General features: G+C 46.9%; 1 protein-coding gene and 1 pseudogene across 2 annotated transcripts; both read right to left on the bottom strand.

The window, feature by feature from the left end:
• Positions 1–1,317: 1,317 nt before the first annotated feature.
• LOC134481007 (keratin, type II cytoskeletal 8-like) lies at positions 1,318–5,007 on the bottom strand (annotated as a pseudogene). Its single transcript, XR_015633469.1, has one exon. The product of XR_015633469.1 is annotated as a keratin, type II cytoskeletal 8-like (transcript).
• A 3,213-nt stretch (positions 5,008–8,220) lies between these two features.
• On the bottom strand, positions 8,221–14,926 carry Ndufb4 (NADH:ubiquinone oxidoreductase subunit B4). The gene is made up of 3 exons (NM_001037338.2): positions 14,657–14,926; positions 9,814–9,960; positions 8,221–8,337 (listed from the first exon to the last, which is right to left on the bottom strand). The coding sequence occupies exons 1-3, from the start codon at positions 14,834–14,836 to the stop codon at positions 8,275–8,277; spliced, it is 390 nt and encodes a 129-aa protein (NP_001032415.1). The 5' UTR covers positions 14,837–14,926; the 3' UTR covers positions 8,221–8,274.
• Between the last annotated feature and the right edge of the window lie 424 nt (positions 14,927–15,350).

The following is a 15,350-nucleotide window of genomic DNA, read 5'->3' as shown; positions in this document are numbered from 1 at the left end:
CTCTCTTGCCCTAAGATCATGCTCCACCTAAGGAACCGACATGGTCTTCAGGAATGCAAACATAATCAGGCTGGTCTTGCTTAACACCTCATGTGACAAAAGCCTTAAGATCCAAATCCTTGTCACACACATGTCTGTCTGTCTGTCTTTCTTTCTTCCTTCCTTTCTTTCTCTCTTTCTCTTTCTTCTGTAATGCTCAGCAGTAGCACAGTGTGGGCTCTGATGCCCAGAGCTGGCATCATCAGACAGATGGCACATTTGGAACTCAGAGGAAGTGGCAATTGGTGTCCTCATCAGACAGCTTCTTGGTTTGATTTAGGACATTGTTCCTGACTGGGTTTAAAAAAAAAATCTGTGGAATGATTAAAGTCTCAAGAACACATTGCTCAATAATTCTCAATGCTAAGAAATTATGCAAAAATTCATCTGGGTACTGTCTTCTTTTAACATTTAGACACCAAGAGTACGTGGTGTTTTTCCAGCGTGAAGGGTTGCTAGAATAAATCCTGATTGGTTTGACCAAGATCAGTCTTTAATTTATTTCGTTTAAGCATTAGGATCATTAAGAAAAAGCCTCTACATGAAGGGGCAGTAAGTGAATTTGAGCAGGTAAATGACAGACAAATGGACAAAAATATATGAAAATGTTGAATCTCAGTAATAAATGAAATGTAGATTTAAGATAGTTTCTATTCATTGAATTTAGAAATAATTGTAATAAACATTCATTTAGATGCTGGTTTTCCTTAATTATTATCTTATGTCTATGAATTTAAAGGTGTGTAGCACCATGCACAGCACTCTTAGATATGGGTCCCATGAAAAGAGTTAAGGACCAACAGAAAAATTCTCCAACAAGTGTCCATCACATTGATCAGAAAAGGAGAAAACGGAAAGACAAATGGAACGTTCATTTATAAGAAGGATTACATGGGTTGTGATAGACACACATTTCAGAATGCTATCAGCAGTCACTCAAGCAATGTGGCAGGAAGTCCGTGGTGGTTTGAATGAGAAACCTTTCCCATTGGCTCCGTGTCTGAACATTTATTGTCCAGTTGGTACCACTGCCTGGGGAGGTGGGGCGATACTGCTGAAGGTCACTGGGTGATGGGGTGGAGTGCTGAGAGTGCATAGCACCACCCACTTCCAGTTCTCTCTCTCTGCTTCAAGCTTGCAGCTAAAGGTGTCATCTCTCAGCCTCCTGCTCTTGCTACAATGTCTGCTTGCTGCCATGTCTCCCAGCCATAATAGACTTTTACCTGCTGGAACTTGAAACCAAGACAAAAATCTTTCTTCCACAAGTGCATTGGTCATGGTCTTTTATTACAGCAACAGGAAAATAACTACTACATTTTTTTAACATGGAAAGATGTCCATGACAAATCACTGGGCCTATGTTTTCAAATCATTATATGCACAGTGGATCTAGTTTCCTTGAAAATAAAAGTTGCATAAGCAGAGAGAGGGGGAAAACACTAAGGTAAGATACACACCCAAAATCATCACATGGAATGCATGGGTCGTTTTCATTCTATTCTTTTACTTAAGTAATTTCTAATTATCTTATGATAGGCTTGTACATTTGCATCCTCAAATAACACACTGAAGTTATCTATGAAAGAATACCAAGGGTCAAAGTAGATGTGGTGGTTTGAATATGCTTGACCCATGGGCAGTGGCACTATTAAGAGGTGTGCCCTTGTTGAAATAGGTGTGGCTTTGCTGGAGGAAGTATGTCACTGTGGGGGTGGGCTTTGAGGTCCTATGCTCAAGCTCTGCCCAGTGTGGAGAAGACCCTCTTCCTGGCTGTCTGGGGAAGAGAGACTCTTTCTGGCTGCCTTTGGATCAAGATGTAGAACTCTCAGCTCCTCTAGCACTGTGTCTGCCTATACTCAGCCATGCTTCCTACCATGATAATAATGGACTGAACCTCTGAAGTTGTAAACCAGCCCCAGTTAAATGCTTCTCTTTATAAGAGTTGCCTTAGTCATGGTGCCTCTTCATAGCAATGGAACTAAGAAGTAGAGGGCAGATCTTCCCACCTTATTAATCTGGAAACATCCTCACAGGTACACTCAGAGGTCTGCTTTACTAAAGTGCTGGCCCTTCTCAGGCCAATCAACTCAATAGTTGAGTTTCTTCTATTTTTACTACCTAATAAGATGAGAACAAGACCTCATAGTCCATTATAATCTGGAGAAAAATTACAATAGCTTTTAGTGGCCATGGGCATGGTTTTAAGCCTATCACGTCGAAGCCATAGGCAGGAAGATTTCAAGTTTGAGTCTAGACTCTGTCAAAGAGGAAGGAGGGCATAAAGAAGGGAATACTTTCAGGCTGGTAATGTAGCTCTGTTTTCCTAGCATGCTTGGTCTCTGGGTTCAAGTTCAGAACAACTGAAACAAAAATCAAGAGTAGTAGACTGATCTGCTATAGCTTAGGCCTGTATTCCAGACTACTAAGGAGACTGAGCTGGATGATTGCAAATTCAAGGCTAACCTGAGCAATCTAATGAGAGCCCCTGTCTCATAATAAGAAGTAAAAAGGTGGTGGGCTATAGATAGAAGATAATGTTAGATCCCTTGCTTAGCAAGTGCCAAGACCCTAGGGTTCAGTTCCCAGCGCTGAAGGAAAATGGAGGAACACTAAAGGGGGTATGGACAGAGAGTTGTTTCAGGGGTTGGGGGGGCAGGGACAAATTAGGAATGACATGGAAATTGAAGATGAGCATCACATGAGTCAAACAATCCCTACTTGCACCTGTAGGTCTAAAGCAGCTTGTGGGCCCAAGTTTGCAGAAATGCATTCTTCATGTGAGCTTTCTGCCCTTACACACGGCTACTTCTTACGTCTGCCAGTCTCGGTCCTCTGAATCCTTTCTCACGTCTTCTGTGACTTCTGACCCCAAACTGTTGGCTTATTGGTTGGGCACTTTTTTATTCCAGTTGCCCTAATATCCCTGTGTGTAGGTATGCGTCCACATGCACATATGTTTGTGCACAGATGCACACACAAAAGAGTGTACATGGATGAGGCCAGAAAACCTTGGATGTTGTTCTTCAGGTGCTAACCACCTTGGCTTTTGAGTCGCGGTCTCTCACCAGCCTGGAGGTTCTGATTAGTAGGTCAGGGTGGCTGGGTGGTGAACCCCAAGGACCTGCCTCTGCCTCCCCAGAGCTGGGATTACAAACATTCCACCACATCTGGCTTTCTAAGTGGGTTCGGGGATTGAACCCAGATCCTCATGCCTACAGGGTAGGCCTTTATTTTGGAAAATACAATTGAGTTGGGAGGAAAGCAGGGGGCATTGGCATATCCCAGATAGGAAATTCCTCCCAAGGTTGGCCAGAGGGTTAGGTCTGGTCCTCTGGCTGGTCCCTAGTTCCCTGCACTCTGCCATACAGCTGTCTCCCCTTGACCACTGAGCAGCTGCAGGACCTTAGGCTGGCAATGACTTCAGTGGCCATTCACTTGGACATGATGTCGGAAGACTCAGCCACCAGTTTCCCATCTCGGGTTTCAATCTTCTTCCCGACCACAGCTTTGGTGCGGCTATAAGTGCTGGATCCCCCAACAGAACCGAAGCCGGGCTGGAAAGAGCTCATTCCATAGCTGAAGCCAGGGCTAGTGAGTCCCCCGTAGGATGAACTCAGTCCTCCTGCGTAGCCACTGGTGGTCTTCGTGTGGATGCTCATGTTCTGCGTCCCAGACTCCAGCCTGCTCTCCTCGCCCTCCAGCAGCTTGCGGTAGGTGGCGATCTCGATGTCAAGCGCCAGCTTCACGTTCATCAGCTCCTGGTACTCCCGCAGCTGCCGGGCCATGTCCTGCTTGGCTTTCTGCAGGGCATTCTTCAGATCCTCCAGCTTGGCATTGGCGTCCTTCATGGCCAGTTCCCCACGCTGCTGTGCATCAGCAATGGCCGCCTCCAGGGTTGCCCTCTGGCCTTTGAGGGCATCCATCTCTGCCTGCAGGCGACTGATGTTAGGGTTCATCTCAGAGATCTCGGTCTTCGAGCGGTGCGGATCATCCCCGTGCTTCCCAGCCAGGGTCTGCAATTCCTCATACTTAATCTGGTACATGGTTTCGGCCTCAGCCCGGCTGCGGTTGGCAATCTCCTCATACTGGGCACGAACTTCAGCAATGATGCTGTCCATGTGCAGGGAGCGGCTGTTGTCCATGGACAGCACCCCAGACGTGTCTGAGATCTGAGACTGCAGCTCACAGATCTCCTCTTCATGGATCTGCCGGAGGAAGTTGATCTCGTCGGTCAGTCCTTCCAGGTGGGACTCGAGCTCCACCTTGTTCATGTAGGCTTCATCCACATCCTTCTTGATGAGGACAAACGCATTCTCCATCTCTGTATGCTTGCTGATCTCATCCTCATACTTATTCTTGAAGTCCTCCACCAGGCCCTGCATGTTGCCAAGCTCCACCCCCAGCTTCAGCTTCTCCTGGACCAGGGCTTCCAGCTGCCTACGGAGGTTGTTGATGTAACTCTCAAACATGTTGTCCATGCTGCTCCTAGATGTCTTCTGTTGCTGTTGCAGCAGGCTCCATTTGGTCTCCAGCATCTTGCTCTGCTGCTCCAGGAAGCGTACCTTATCAATGAAAGAGGCGAACTTCTTGTTCAGGGTCTTGATCTGCTCTTTCTCCTGGGTGCGCACAGCCTGGATGTTGGGGTCCACCTCCAGCTTCAAGGGGTTCAGCAGGCTCTGGTTCACCGTGACCGCCGTGATGGCCCCGACACCAGCCCCGCCAAAGCCGCCCAGGCTTCCGCGGAAGCTGCTGCTGCTGCTGCTGCTGCCCACCCGGGGAAAAGCTGGAAGAGCTGATGCGGGCACCGGGTCCACTCGTGAATGAGCAGCTGCTGAAGGCCCGGGGACTGGAGGTGGACATCTTGTAGGATTTCTGAGTCACCCTGACGGACATGGTGAAGTCTGGAGTGAAGGCAGTGAGCTGAAGACGGAGGTTCAAGAGCGAGCCGAGCAGCTGCTTCTAGACGGTGCCAGGGTAGGCTTTTTATTGACCAAACTCACTCCCCAGCCTTGTAGTGATTAATTTTGATCGTGTCATCTTGATTGCACTGAGAAGCGCCTAGCACATTGGTAATGCATACCTCTGGGTGTACCTGTGAAGATGTTTCCAGACTAATAAGGTGGGAAGACCTGCCCTGAGCATGAATGACAGCCGTCTCTCAGGCTGGGGTCCAGATGGAGTAAAAGAGGAACAGAAGCAAAGCCCTACTAGGTGGGTCATCTTGGTCTGTGTCCTGGCAGCCGCAGCATAAACTGCTCTAGGCTCTTCTGCACACCCCTCCCCCGTGGAGCGAAACATGAGCCAAAATAAATCTTCCTTACGCTGTCAGGTATTCTATGCCATGAGAAATGAGACAGCTGAAGGGTAAGATCATCTCCATCTGAGAGGCGACTTTCATTGTCAATGATTGTGGGGCCCCAGTGAGACACAGCATGCCAGGGTAGCCACCCCCACCCCCAAAAAAGAGCAAGTTGTTTCAATGAACACCCTTTCCTGTTTTGGATTCAGGACTGTACTTGGGCATGCTATTCTCACCCACCATGATGGAATGCTTTGTAACGGAGCCTAGAGAGCTCTGCAGCAGATTCAGGCTACAGGGCAAACAGCTGTCAGTTACATCTCTAATGCACGTGAGCCGGTATCAATATGCCAGTATGTATATATAGGGTACGGACGAGTGAAGCGTGGGTTCTTCTGCAGGCCCCCGGCAGTAGCTGCAGTGAACTCCCCGGGCTCGCAAGCATGGCAGTACCTTCTGCGACAGAGAACAGCGCTGCTCCAAAAGCAGCCGGGTGTCACTGTAAAACCAACTCTGTTCAAACAGAGCTGCCCGGTGTGATCTGCCGAGTTAGGAGGACTGAGGTGCGTGGTGAGGCGGGCATTCGCAGCTCTAGGATGCAAGCGAACAGCAGCAAGGCCTCTTAAAGGTTAGCCACCGTGGCAGCTTGCTGACAGCGTCCCAAAGGGTCAAAGCACAGGACCAATTCTGTTGTAAAGGCAGTGAAGCAGAGGTCATAAATACTGCCACAGCGAGCCTTCCTGGGTGGAGGTACCAGCAGTAGGACTGGTCCTTTCTGCTCTCCTAGCGATGGGATGGAACGTGCTTTTTTTCCCCCTATAAATTGTGGGCTTACTTTTCTCCTTTCTAGAGCTAGGCATCGAACCCTGAGCCTTACACATGCTGGGCAAACTGTCCACCGCTGGGCTACATCCCTGATCCCCAAATTTAGGTTTTTCTTTTCATCTGTGTGCTTATAGGCTAGTGTGCTGCATCCCACGTGTGGTGAAATTTGTAGCACTCAGTTCTCTCCTTCCACCGTGTGCATTCCAGTCTTGATAGCAAGTGCTTTTATCCCCTGAGCCATCCCACTGGCCCAGTGTAGGTTTTGGTGAACAAGATACCCTGATTCACTGTGGGGGACAGGGAGAAGCATTCCGCCAGGGAAATTGGAATCTGATAGATACTTCAACTATATTCAGGTCATTAGGGTTTTTGTACCTGGGACTCAGTCAACCAAAAAGCTGCACTCTGGCAGCACCGATGCGTAACTGGCAACGCTGATATCTGACCACAGACGACAGCAGCATCATTGCTCCACCACTGAGGGGACGATTGGCTGCTGGAGCCCAGGGCACTCACTGGAATAGCTTGGTACTTCCACCCCAAACTGTAACTATTAGATCGCTGTGACAATGACCTAGAGTAACTAAGAACTGTCTTTAGAAAGGAAGGTGCCGGTGACTCCATCAGTCAAGTCATCTCCATTTAAAGTGATGGCCGATGAAGGGACACCTAGAAAGCATGACTAAGAGGACCACAGCTACAGCCCCACAGCCAGTTGGAGTAGTGGGGACCATGCTTGTTCTGCTACCCCTCCTGTACTGCTCTGTAGATTTATGCTATTTAATGTGTGCAGGTTAAAGACCTGCACGGTGCTGATGAAGCAATGGCATACTTCCTGTGCCACCCCCACATCCTCAGTCCCCTTACTGCTAATACTTGGCTTAGCATCACTAGTGTGGTTTCTCCCCTTGCTTTATGCCCTAATGCCTTCCTATGCCGTGTATGATGGACCAGCCAGTCATTCTGAGGCCCCGGGGATGTGCGCAGGTATTGCCCGGTTAACTCCTGCCCACTGGAGATAGGACATTTGCTTTTCCCCATGTTTGAAGGGATAATTCTGTATACAGAGGTCTTCAGAATGCTATGGGGCCCTCTCCCTCTCCCCAGGCGCGCCTCTCAGGCTTTGCTGTCTGTGGTGATGAAGGCTGATGCTGGGACCAGATGAGAGTTGCATATACTTTCAGAGCTAATGTGTGTAAATCAGTCCAGAGAGCCTGCCGCTCAACCAGAGCTCAATTTCACTGTTGTGGAGGAAACTGTCACCAGTTCCAAACTGCAGGACAAGAGCAATGGTTGCTTTTATTGGTTCATACTATTTCATTTTTATCCTCATGGCTTTATGAGGTGAAAGGCATTGCTATCTCCATGCTATAAAAGGAAAACGGAGACCAGAATTCTAGCCGCTAAATCCCAGCTAGCTTTTATTGCAGGCTGGATTTCCAGCCTATGCCCTTAGCTGTTATCCTTCTGTTCCCCAGCACGATCTCCATCCTCACTTTCCTACTCCAGAGGCGCAGGGTCAGACAAACACAGCAGGCCGTGCTCTTTCCTGTTCCAGTTTGGCCTGTCAGCCTCGGGGACTTCAGAGACCAAACTGAATGTCAGCTCCCTGAACTTCTCAAAGAGAGCTACCTCCTTATCAGAACTTCACTTTCCCAAGGATCTGTAACGTGCTTCACAGTGTTGTCACCTTCTGCTGTGCTTACACGGAAGTCTGGGGCCCCGCGAGGTCGCAGCTATTAAAGTCGCACTCGGCTGCTCGGTGTTCTCTGAGCTCTGCTTTCTGCCTCTGAGCACTGCACCCTCAGCGTGCACCCCAACTGGCCTCAGTTAATACTCAGTTCTGACTAACAGATTAAATGGACGGACAATGTGTCTTTATCAAGCTGGTAATGGGCTCTCACTGCGCTCTCAAAATGGAGATTCTACGATGGTCATCAAACTTTAGCAGTTAATCTCACACACGGGTTCCCAGCACAAGCTGCCTTTGCTTCTGTGTTTTAAGCATGTTATCAACATGCTTCAACAATCAATACAAGAATAAAGAAACTGTTCAGTGACTGATTAATAGGAGATTTATTGATGCAAGAACAGAGGCATCCTTGCCGAACTTAGTAGGAGATGCTAAATTTTCTGTCCAGTTTTCCTTCCTGGATAAGTCTTTCCTTTTTGTCCTGTACAGATTAAAACAAAAACAGACAAAATATTAAAGAGCGAGTCATTCTTACAAGGACATGGAATAACGGCAAATCAGGAATAAAATATCATTGTAAGCCCATCTCCTAAAGCCAAGGACTCTGAGGAAGTAACAGGAAGCTAAAGTTAGGACAGTAAGAAAACACTTCATTCACAAGTTCCTTAGCTAATCCTTAGTGATCAGAAGGAACTTCCCCATTCATAAGCAGGTATCATTTGTTTTGTGTTGAGGCAGAATCCCACCCTACAGCCTAGGCTAGCCTAGAACTCAGCTGGCCTCAGACTCATGGTGATCCTCCAGCCTCAGCCTCCTGAGGACTAGGATTACAAGTATGAGCTACCATATCTGTAGACGGCACAGGTAAATGCAAACAACTTCTGGAAACGTGTTTCCAATCAAAAGAAAAGAACTTTCAGAGGAGGTGGCTGGCCTCGTCTACAAGGCTGCTCAAGCCCTGGACTGTGTCAGGAACCGAGAACTGGCATGGAGCAGTCTTCTCTGTGACCACGCAGCCAGGCCTCTGAGGACAGCAACTGGCATGCTACCTCTGCTTCCGCTGTTGGGGTTTAGTGTGTTTGCAGAGCAACTCACATGCAGAGCTCAGCCACAGAGCACAGGCTAAGTGAGCCCTATGTTCTGCTAACACTCAACCAATGCACCATCTCTAACAAACGCACCAGCAAAGGTGAAGGACTTCTCCGCATCTGAAAGTCAGTCTCAAACAAGGTTTTAAAACAGATGGGGTCACTCAGTCCTGGAATCCCAGTGCTCAGGAGGCTTAAAATTGGAGACTGGCCTGGGCGACATAAGGAGATCTTCTCAATTCTGTCTTAGTAAAATCAAGTTTCTATACACCCTCTAATGAGAAGATTAATTTTTTTTGGTTCTTTTTTTCGGAGCTGGGGACCGAACCCAGGGCCTTGCGCTTCCTAGGCAAGCGAGAAGATTAATTTTTAAAAAGTTGTGGGGCTGGGGATTTAGCTCAGTGGTAGAGCGCTTACCTAGGAAGCGCAAGGCCCTGGGTTCGGTCCCCAGCTCCGAAAAAAAGAACCAAAAAAAAAAAAAAAAAGTTGTTACGGTATTTACTTGCTTAATAATCACATTAAATTTTTCTTATATTATTTGGGAAATAGGAAAAATTTCATGAACTGAATTCTGCTCTCATAAATTTAAACTAACCCTAATATTACCTTTTTAATACTGCAAAGTAGCCATTAAATCAAACCTCAAAGACCCATAGGCTGCCATGTTTTGTTGTTGTTGCTGTTTTGTGTTTTTAAACAAAGTATCAAATCAATGAAAACTCCAGCTCTTTCCAGAAAGGAATAGAGACAAGACAGAGAGGGAAAGGACTGTTCTCGGGGAGGCACAGAGAGAGATCACCACAAGGAACTGCTGGGGGCACCCAGGAAGGACCTCTCAAACCAGCTAAACATCTAGCCCTATTACTTACCCTGTCTGTTTTGATAACGTAATACCAGAAGATGAGAGGCCCTAAACCTGCCACTGCTCCTAAAAGTGAGTTCTTGGGAGTGGGTCTGAAATTAGGATAAACATTTGCTGATCTTGCATAGGTCCAACGAATCAAGGCAGGATCCTCCTGAAACGAATAAAACAAAGATTTACATCAGCCTTGAGGAGGACATGCTGAGGAGGAAACTCACGGGGCTGTTGTGAGGGAGCACACCAACCTTGAACCCCTTGAGGGGCTGTCTGATCTCTCCCTCCCAAGTCTGAACTTGCCATGGGACTGTGCCATGACTCTCCCGACTGCTTTCTCGTATTCAGAAACTTTACTTTGTCCCACCCCCTATTTTCTCCTTTTCTTTTTTGGTTTTGGTTTTTTTTTAAACTCAGTCTTGCTCTGCAGCTCTGGCTGATCTGTAGCCCAAGCTGGCCTCAAACTCATGACAATCCTCCTGTGTCTCAGCTTCCCAAGTGCTGGGATCATAGGTGTGCACCTCCTATGGTCAAGACAATTTTCTGATGAAACTGTTCAAATCCTGCACGACTGAAAGATTCCTCTAACCCCCTCTAGCTTTCTATTGACGATTTAAGATTCCTAACTTTAAACGCAGAGACGCCGCCTCTCCCCTTCATCACTTTCACGTGTCCCTCAGGCTTAACCAAATCCTTATCTTGCTTGGAAGTGGCCATCAGAACCACCCACGGCCCTGATGAGGAGAGACCTGAGCTGCTCTATCAAGCTTCCTATTTTGCTTCTAGCACCCTTTCTAATGTAGTCACAATCAGTCTTCCCTGCTAATCAATTGCAGGATGATGAAAGCAGGCTTACTCCAACTCTGAATTATAGGTTTTTTGCTTTCTTTGGTCCAGAAGATCATACCAAGGGCATTGTGTAAACAAGGTAAGAGCTCTAACACTGAGCTATACCTCTCACCATGAACATGATGGCTGATGTTTGAAAAACAAACTATTACCTTCCACACTACTAAGTCTTGCGAGAGAGAGAGAGAGAGAGAGAGAGAGAGAGAGAGAGAGAGAGAGAGAGAGAGATATCAAAAGGTCAAAATTGTCAAAAAAAATATCAGTTTATCTTGGCTAAGAAAAAAATAATTTAATATATTTATACTAAAATAATCTTCTAAGAATAGCAAATCTACCCCAAACACATAATTAAACTTAATTAGCTAAATCCCCAAGTGATTTTACAAAATTATTCTCTCCAATTAACTGGCAGATTAAAATAAGCAAATAAAATCAGCTTCAGTCTTCAGTATGCAGCATGAACATCTAAGGTCTTACCCAACACCAGGCAGCCATGAGAGGCAAGACTGAAATAACTTCGACATTTACATTTCAAACTAAACTGAATGCAGCCATTTGACCCTGAGGTGACCAGCTACAGCTCGAGGTAAGGAAGCCTCGAGTGAAGATGCTTCCAGCCTTTCAATCAGATCGAAACTCAACTGTGTGGGTGGTCAGCTCACTGCCAGTCGGAGGGTCTAACTAACCTCCTGCCACTCTGGAAGGGGACAGTATCAGCGCCTCACACTAAGGGGAAGGGCTCCATGACAGTAATGGAGCCAGCAGCGCAAGGCCAGAAGATGAGCAGCGCCTGCTTTTCTGCTAAAGAATGCGTCTGAATGCCACACAACGAGACTTCTCAGCTCGCTGGGCACTCACTGCTCTGCACTTTCATAGCTTCCAGAGCTGTCTTCTGGAAACAGACACTTCATTTCACACAATACCCGTAACTTCACGATCAAAACCAGGGGAAAGAAGCTGAGGAGATGGCTCAGTGGTTAAGAGTGGTTGGCTGTTGCTCTTGAAGAGCCCGCACGGTGGCTCACAGCCATCCCTAAATCCAGTTCCAGACGACCCAGTGTCTACTCTGGCCTCTTCTGGCATCAGGCGCATACGTGGCACACACACAGAAATGCAGGCAAAACACTCATACAAATGAACGGAGTAAATGGGGAGACCGCTTTCCTCGACACCACTCAGTGAAGTGCCCAGCCTCCGGTCTACTTCCTGAGTCCAGCTCTGCTTGGTTTCCTTCCTCTCTGCCCATCCTCCCTTCCTCTCTTTTGTTCTTCTCCTTCCGTTGCTCTTCAGTCTTTTAACATTGAGTCTTAGCTTTTGCTGGGTCTCTTCCAGACATTCACTCCACGAAAGAGGTCATCTGGTCACATGACTTTAAGCCCTTGTAGGCATGGTTACCAACAGCCTATCTCTAGCCCTAGACCTCCGTGTTAAACTCTGCATCTACCGGGGCATCCCCAAAGTACCGTAAACTGATCTATCAATATTCCTTTGAACCCACCACCAAATATGTTCCTGTCACATACTTCTAGTAAAAGGACCTTTGTTGACCTTGGAGCCATCCTCCATTTGTCTCATCCACCTGACAAGGCGCCCAGCGGGATCTTTTAACTGCTGTAAGGCCTCCTAGCTCATGTCCCTCTGCCCTCACTCTCTCACAGACAATTCTTAAGGAAACAGAGAGATTTTGTTAAGGTATAAGTCTCCGTTATGTGACTCCCTTCTCAGCAGAGATCTTTACAATGTCATACAAGGTCTGTTGTGACCAAGTCCAAGGGACCTCTTTAACTTTGGTTTTTCCCTGTGCCACCACCTCCCTCACTATTTTATCCATAACGGTCTCATCAAAAACGAAGTTCAGCATCGAAATACATTGTCTGCAATTCTCACCAATGCATCTAATATATAATAAAATAATTAATAAAGATGTTATTTCTAAAAGGCATGATGTTAAAAGGACATAAAATAAACTTGGCTAAGCCTCCACAGGAGCAGGACTGCTAACGTATTTTGAATGAGCTCTCTGGTATATTTTGAAACATACTAAATACTAGAGCTGTCAAACATCCCCCTGCCCTTGTACTCGGTCTCTTCTTGGCACGCTATTTTCCTCCCTCAGCTCTGGTTCACTTCTTTCAGATCTTTACTCCAAGCATGGGATTGTGGCTCAGTGGTAGAGCACTTCCCTGCTGTGGGAGACCATGGGTTTGATCCCTAACACTACAAAACAAACAAGTGAAAACAAGACACCCATGGCCATGTTGCAAACAGGTGCTTCCTTCCCTGTTGTACCCATGGCTGACCCCATCCTTACTTTCTGTACCATTCACCACATGACTTAGATTTCTAACGTACTTGGTATTTGTCATCCCCATTACAAGGACAGGTAGGTAGTTCTACAAGGACAGGGACTTCCAGCTGGCATTGTACCCTTACCCCAGTATCTCAGTCATAACAGGTCCTGAGCAGTTAGTTATCCCTAAGGACTAGACAAAGGGAGTCACATCTTCTGGCTGGTAAATAATTACTGGAATTAGCTAAAAGGACGAGTATCTTTATCTCTATTAAGAGATGAGAGATAGAAACTGCCCTGGGTTACAGAGATTAAAAAACGAGACGATTTGGGGTTTGAACTTCACACCTGACTGGATCCTTATTCTAGTTACTTTAAAAAAAATTAAATAAACAAACGGACCCGGTGTTATGGTCCATGCCCTTAACAGGCCAGCCTGTTCTACATACTGATTTCCAGGCCAGCCAGGGCTGTATATAGAGACCCTGTCTGAAAAATAATAAATTATTAATAATGATACCATACTGTCTAGCACATCAAGAGCAACTATGTGTATAGTACAGAATAGGTTATCTCTTTCACCCTGTAAACAAAGGCCTGGTTGAGGATAGTATATCTGAGCAGAAGAGGGCAATATGTGTCACACAGACTGACGGGTGTGACTTGTTTCTGGGTGTAACTGTCCATACAGTCTCATCCAGAAAGCCGAGAGTAACACAGTTCACTTCTGTGAACGGTTATGACATGTAATTTTTCAAACGTTTTTCAGGCCAGGCATGGGTTCCAAGTGGCAGTAACCCCAGGATGTGAGGCTGCAGCTGGGGAACTTGGAGATCTGAGCCACTTGGAGGCTCTCGTACTGTATCTGGCCACTTAGTGTAACTTTCCCTTGGTTGTTCTCATAACTTTCAAAAATTATTGAGAATGTGTAAGCAATTGTTGGAAAAATCTTTATTTTAAAAAAAAATCCCATTTTTGATATTTAGACAGCTTCTACAGAGGAAACTGTCTTAAAGCATACTACTTGTTAACACATCATATACGGACATATGTTAGTGGTGCTACATACTTTCTCGTTTGATTGTTTGATTTCACAACTCTATGACGAATGCACACCATTTTCCAGGAGAACATTAAAAAAAAAGGTATGGTTTGAGAGAGATTATGTAAATTGCCCAGGGATCACAGTTTGTTAGTATATGAGGCCAGGAGGTCTGATTGAAAGCCGGATGCATCAAGCTTCTGGTTCTGTAATAACACTTAATTTGAACAACCCCTATTCTCAAGAGAAAGAAGTGTCCTTCAGAGTTAAGAGCTTAAAGGCACAAAACAGCTTTTTATGCGGTACACTTGGGAGTACCGGTCCTGAACACGCCCTTTCAAGGAAGATACTGGGCTAGGTTAGTCACGTGTAATCTGCTTCAGAAGATATGAAGGACAATATCATGGCCATGTTTCAGATAAGAAAGCCGAGACTACGCAGAGTTTAACAACTTTCTCCAAATGGGGGGAACGGTCTAGCCAGGACGCAAGGCCAGCTGGGTCTGCAGCCGGAGCCCAATCCCTTTGACCACTGAGCATAAGGCTAAAGTTGAAGGACCAAGGGCTGTGCAGCTAGGGGCCGGTGTCCAGCACACGGATTGGAGCTGGGTGACCCCGCGTGTGCCCGCGCGAGATGCGGCTGCCCCGGCCCACAGTCCCGCCCGGCCCCACTCACGATGTGCGTTTGGCGTTTGGGGTCGTTGTACTGAAGCAGATACTCCCGTTTAAGCCGGGCCCTTATGCTCATGCGCTCGACCTGCGCCTTTCGGGTCTCCGGAGACACGTCATACTCGGCGGGGTCGAGGGTATTGGGGAGAGCGGCCAGGGGTGCAGGCTTATACTTGGAAAACGACATCTTGGCTCCCGGCGAACATTTGCGCCTGCGCGGATATAAGGGCTGCCCTCTTTAGTTTGACCTTCAGACTCAGGAAGTGCGCCTGCGCGCGCACAGAGTGCTCTGGCAGGAAGAGGTGGAAAAGAGGTAGAGTTCGAGGCGGGGCGGAGCCTTTACCCAGGCTCCCTCCAAGCCTCTCGTCATGCGTAGTCTGCGCACGCGTACTGTTTCTCTGTTTGTCTCCTTTTGTTTGGTGTTAAGCTCCTTTCTTTCTGTGCTACTGCTTGCTTGCAGAACTGGTTTCCTGAAGTTGAGCAGACTAGACGAGACTGGGAAACTGGGTTGTCTGTGGCTCCTGAAGGTCTACAGTTCAGGGTGCGTTCTTCCAAAGTGGGTGACCTTGTAGAAGGTCATTAATGTCTCCCAAATTTCCTTTTTCTTATCCTGGAGAAATGACTTTGACCCCGCACTCCTAGCAAAGTTGTTGGGAGTTAAATGAGACAACGAAAACAATGAAATTGCTTTCCAAACATTC

The sequence above is a fragment of the Rattus norvegicus genome, chromosome 11 (genome assembly GCF_021556685.1).
Source record: "Rattus norvegicus strain SHRSP/BbbUtx chromosome 11, alternate assembly SHRSP_T2T, whole genome shotgun sequence".
Classification (NCBI taxonomy): domain Eukaryota; kingdom Metazoa; phylum Chordata; class Mammalia; order Rodentia; family Muridae; genus Rattus; species Rattus norvegicus.
This window is presented reverse-complemented; position numbering and strand designations above follow the sequence as displayed.

Coding starts and splice junctions, on each gene's coding strand:
- Ndufb4 (NM_001037338.2), bottom strand. CDS start 14,836: ATGTCGTTTTCCAAGTATAAGCCTGCACCCCTGGCCGCTCTCCCCAAT. Junction 9,961..14,656: donor CCAAACGCCAAACGCACATC/GTGAGTGGGGCC, acceptor TATTCGTTTCAG/GAGGATCCTGCCTTGATTCG. Junction 8,338..9,813: donor ACGTTATCAAAACAGACAGG/GTAAGTAATAGG, acceptor TAATCTGTACAG/GACAAAAAGGAAAGACTTAT.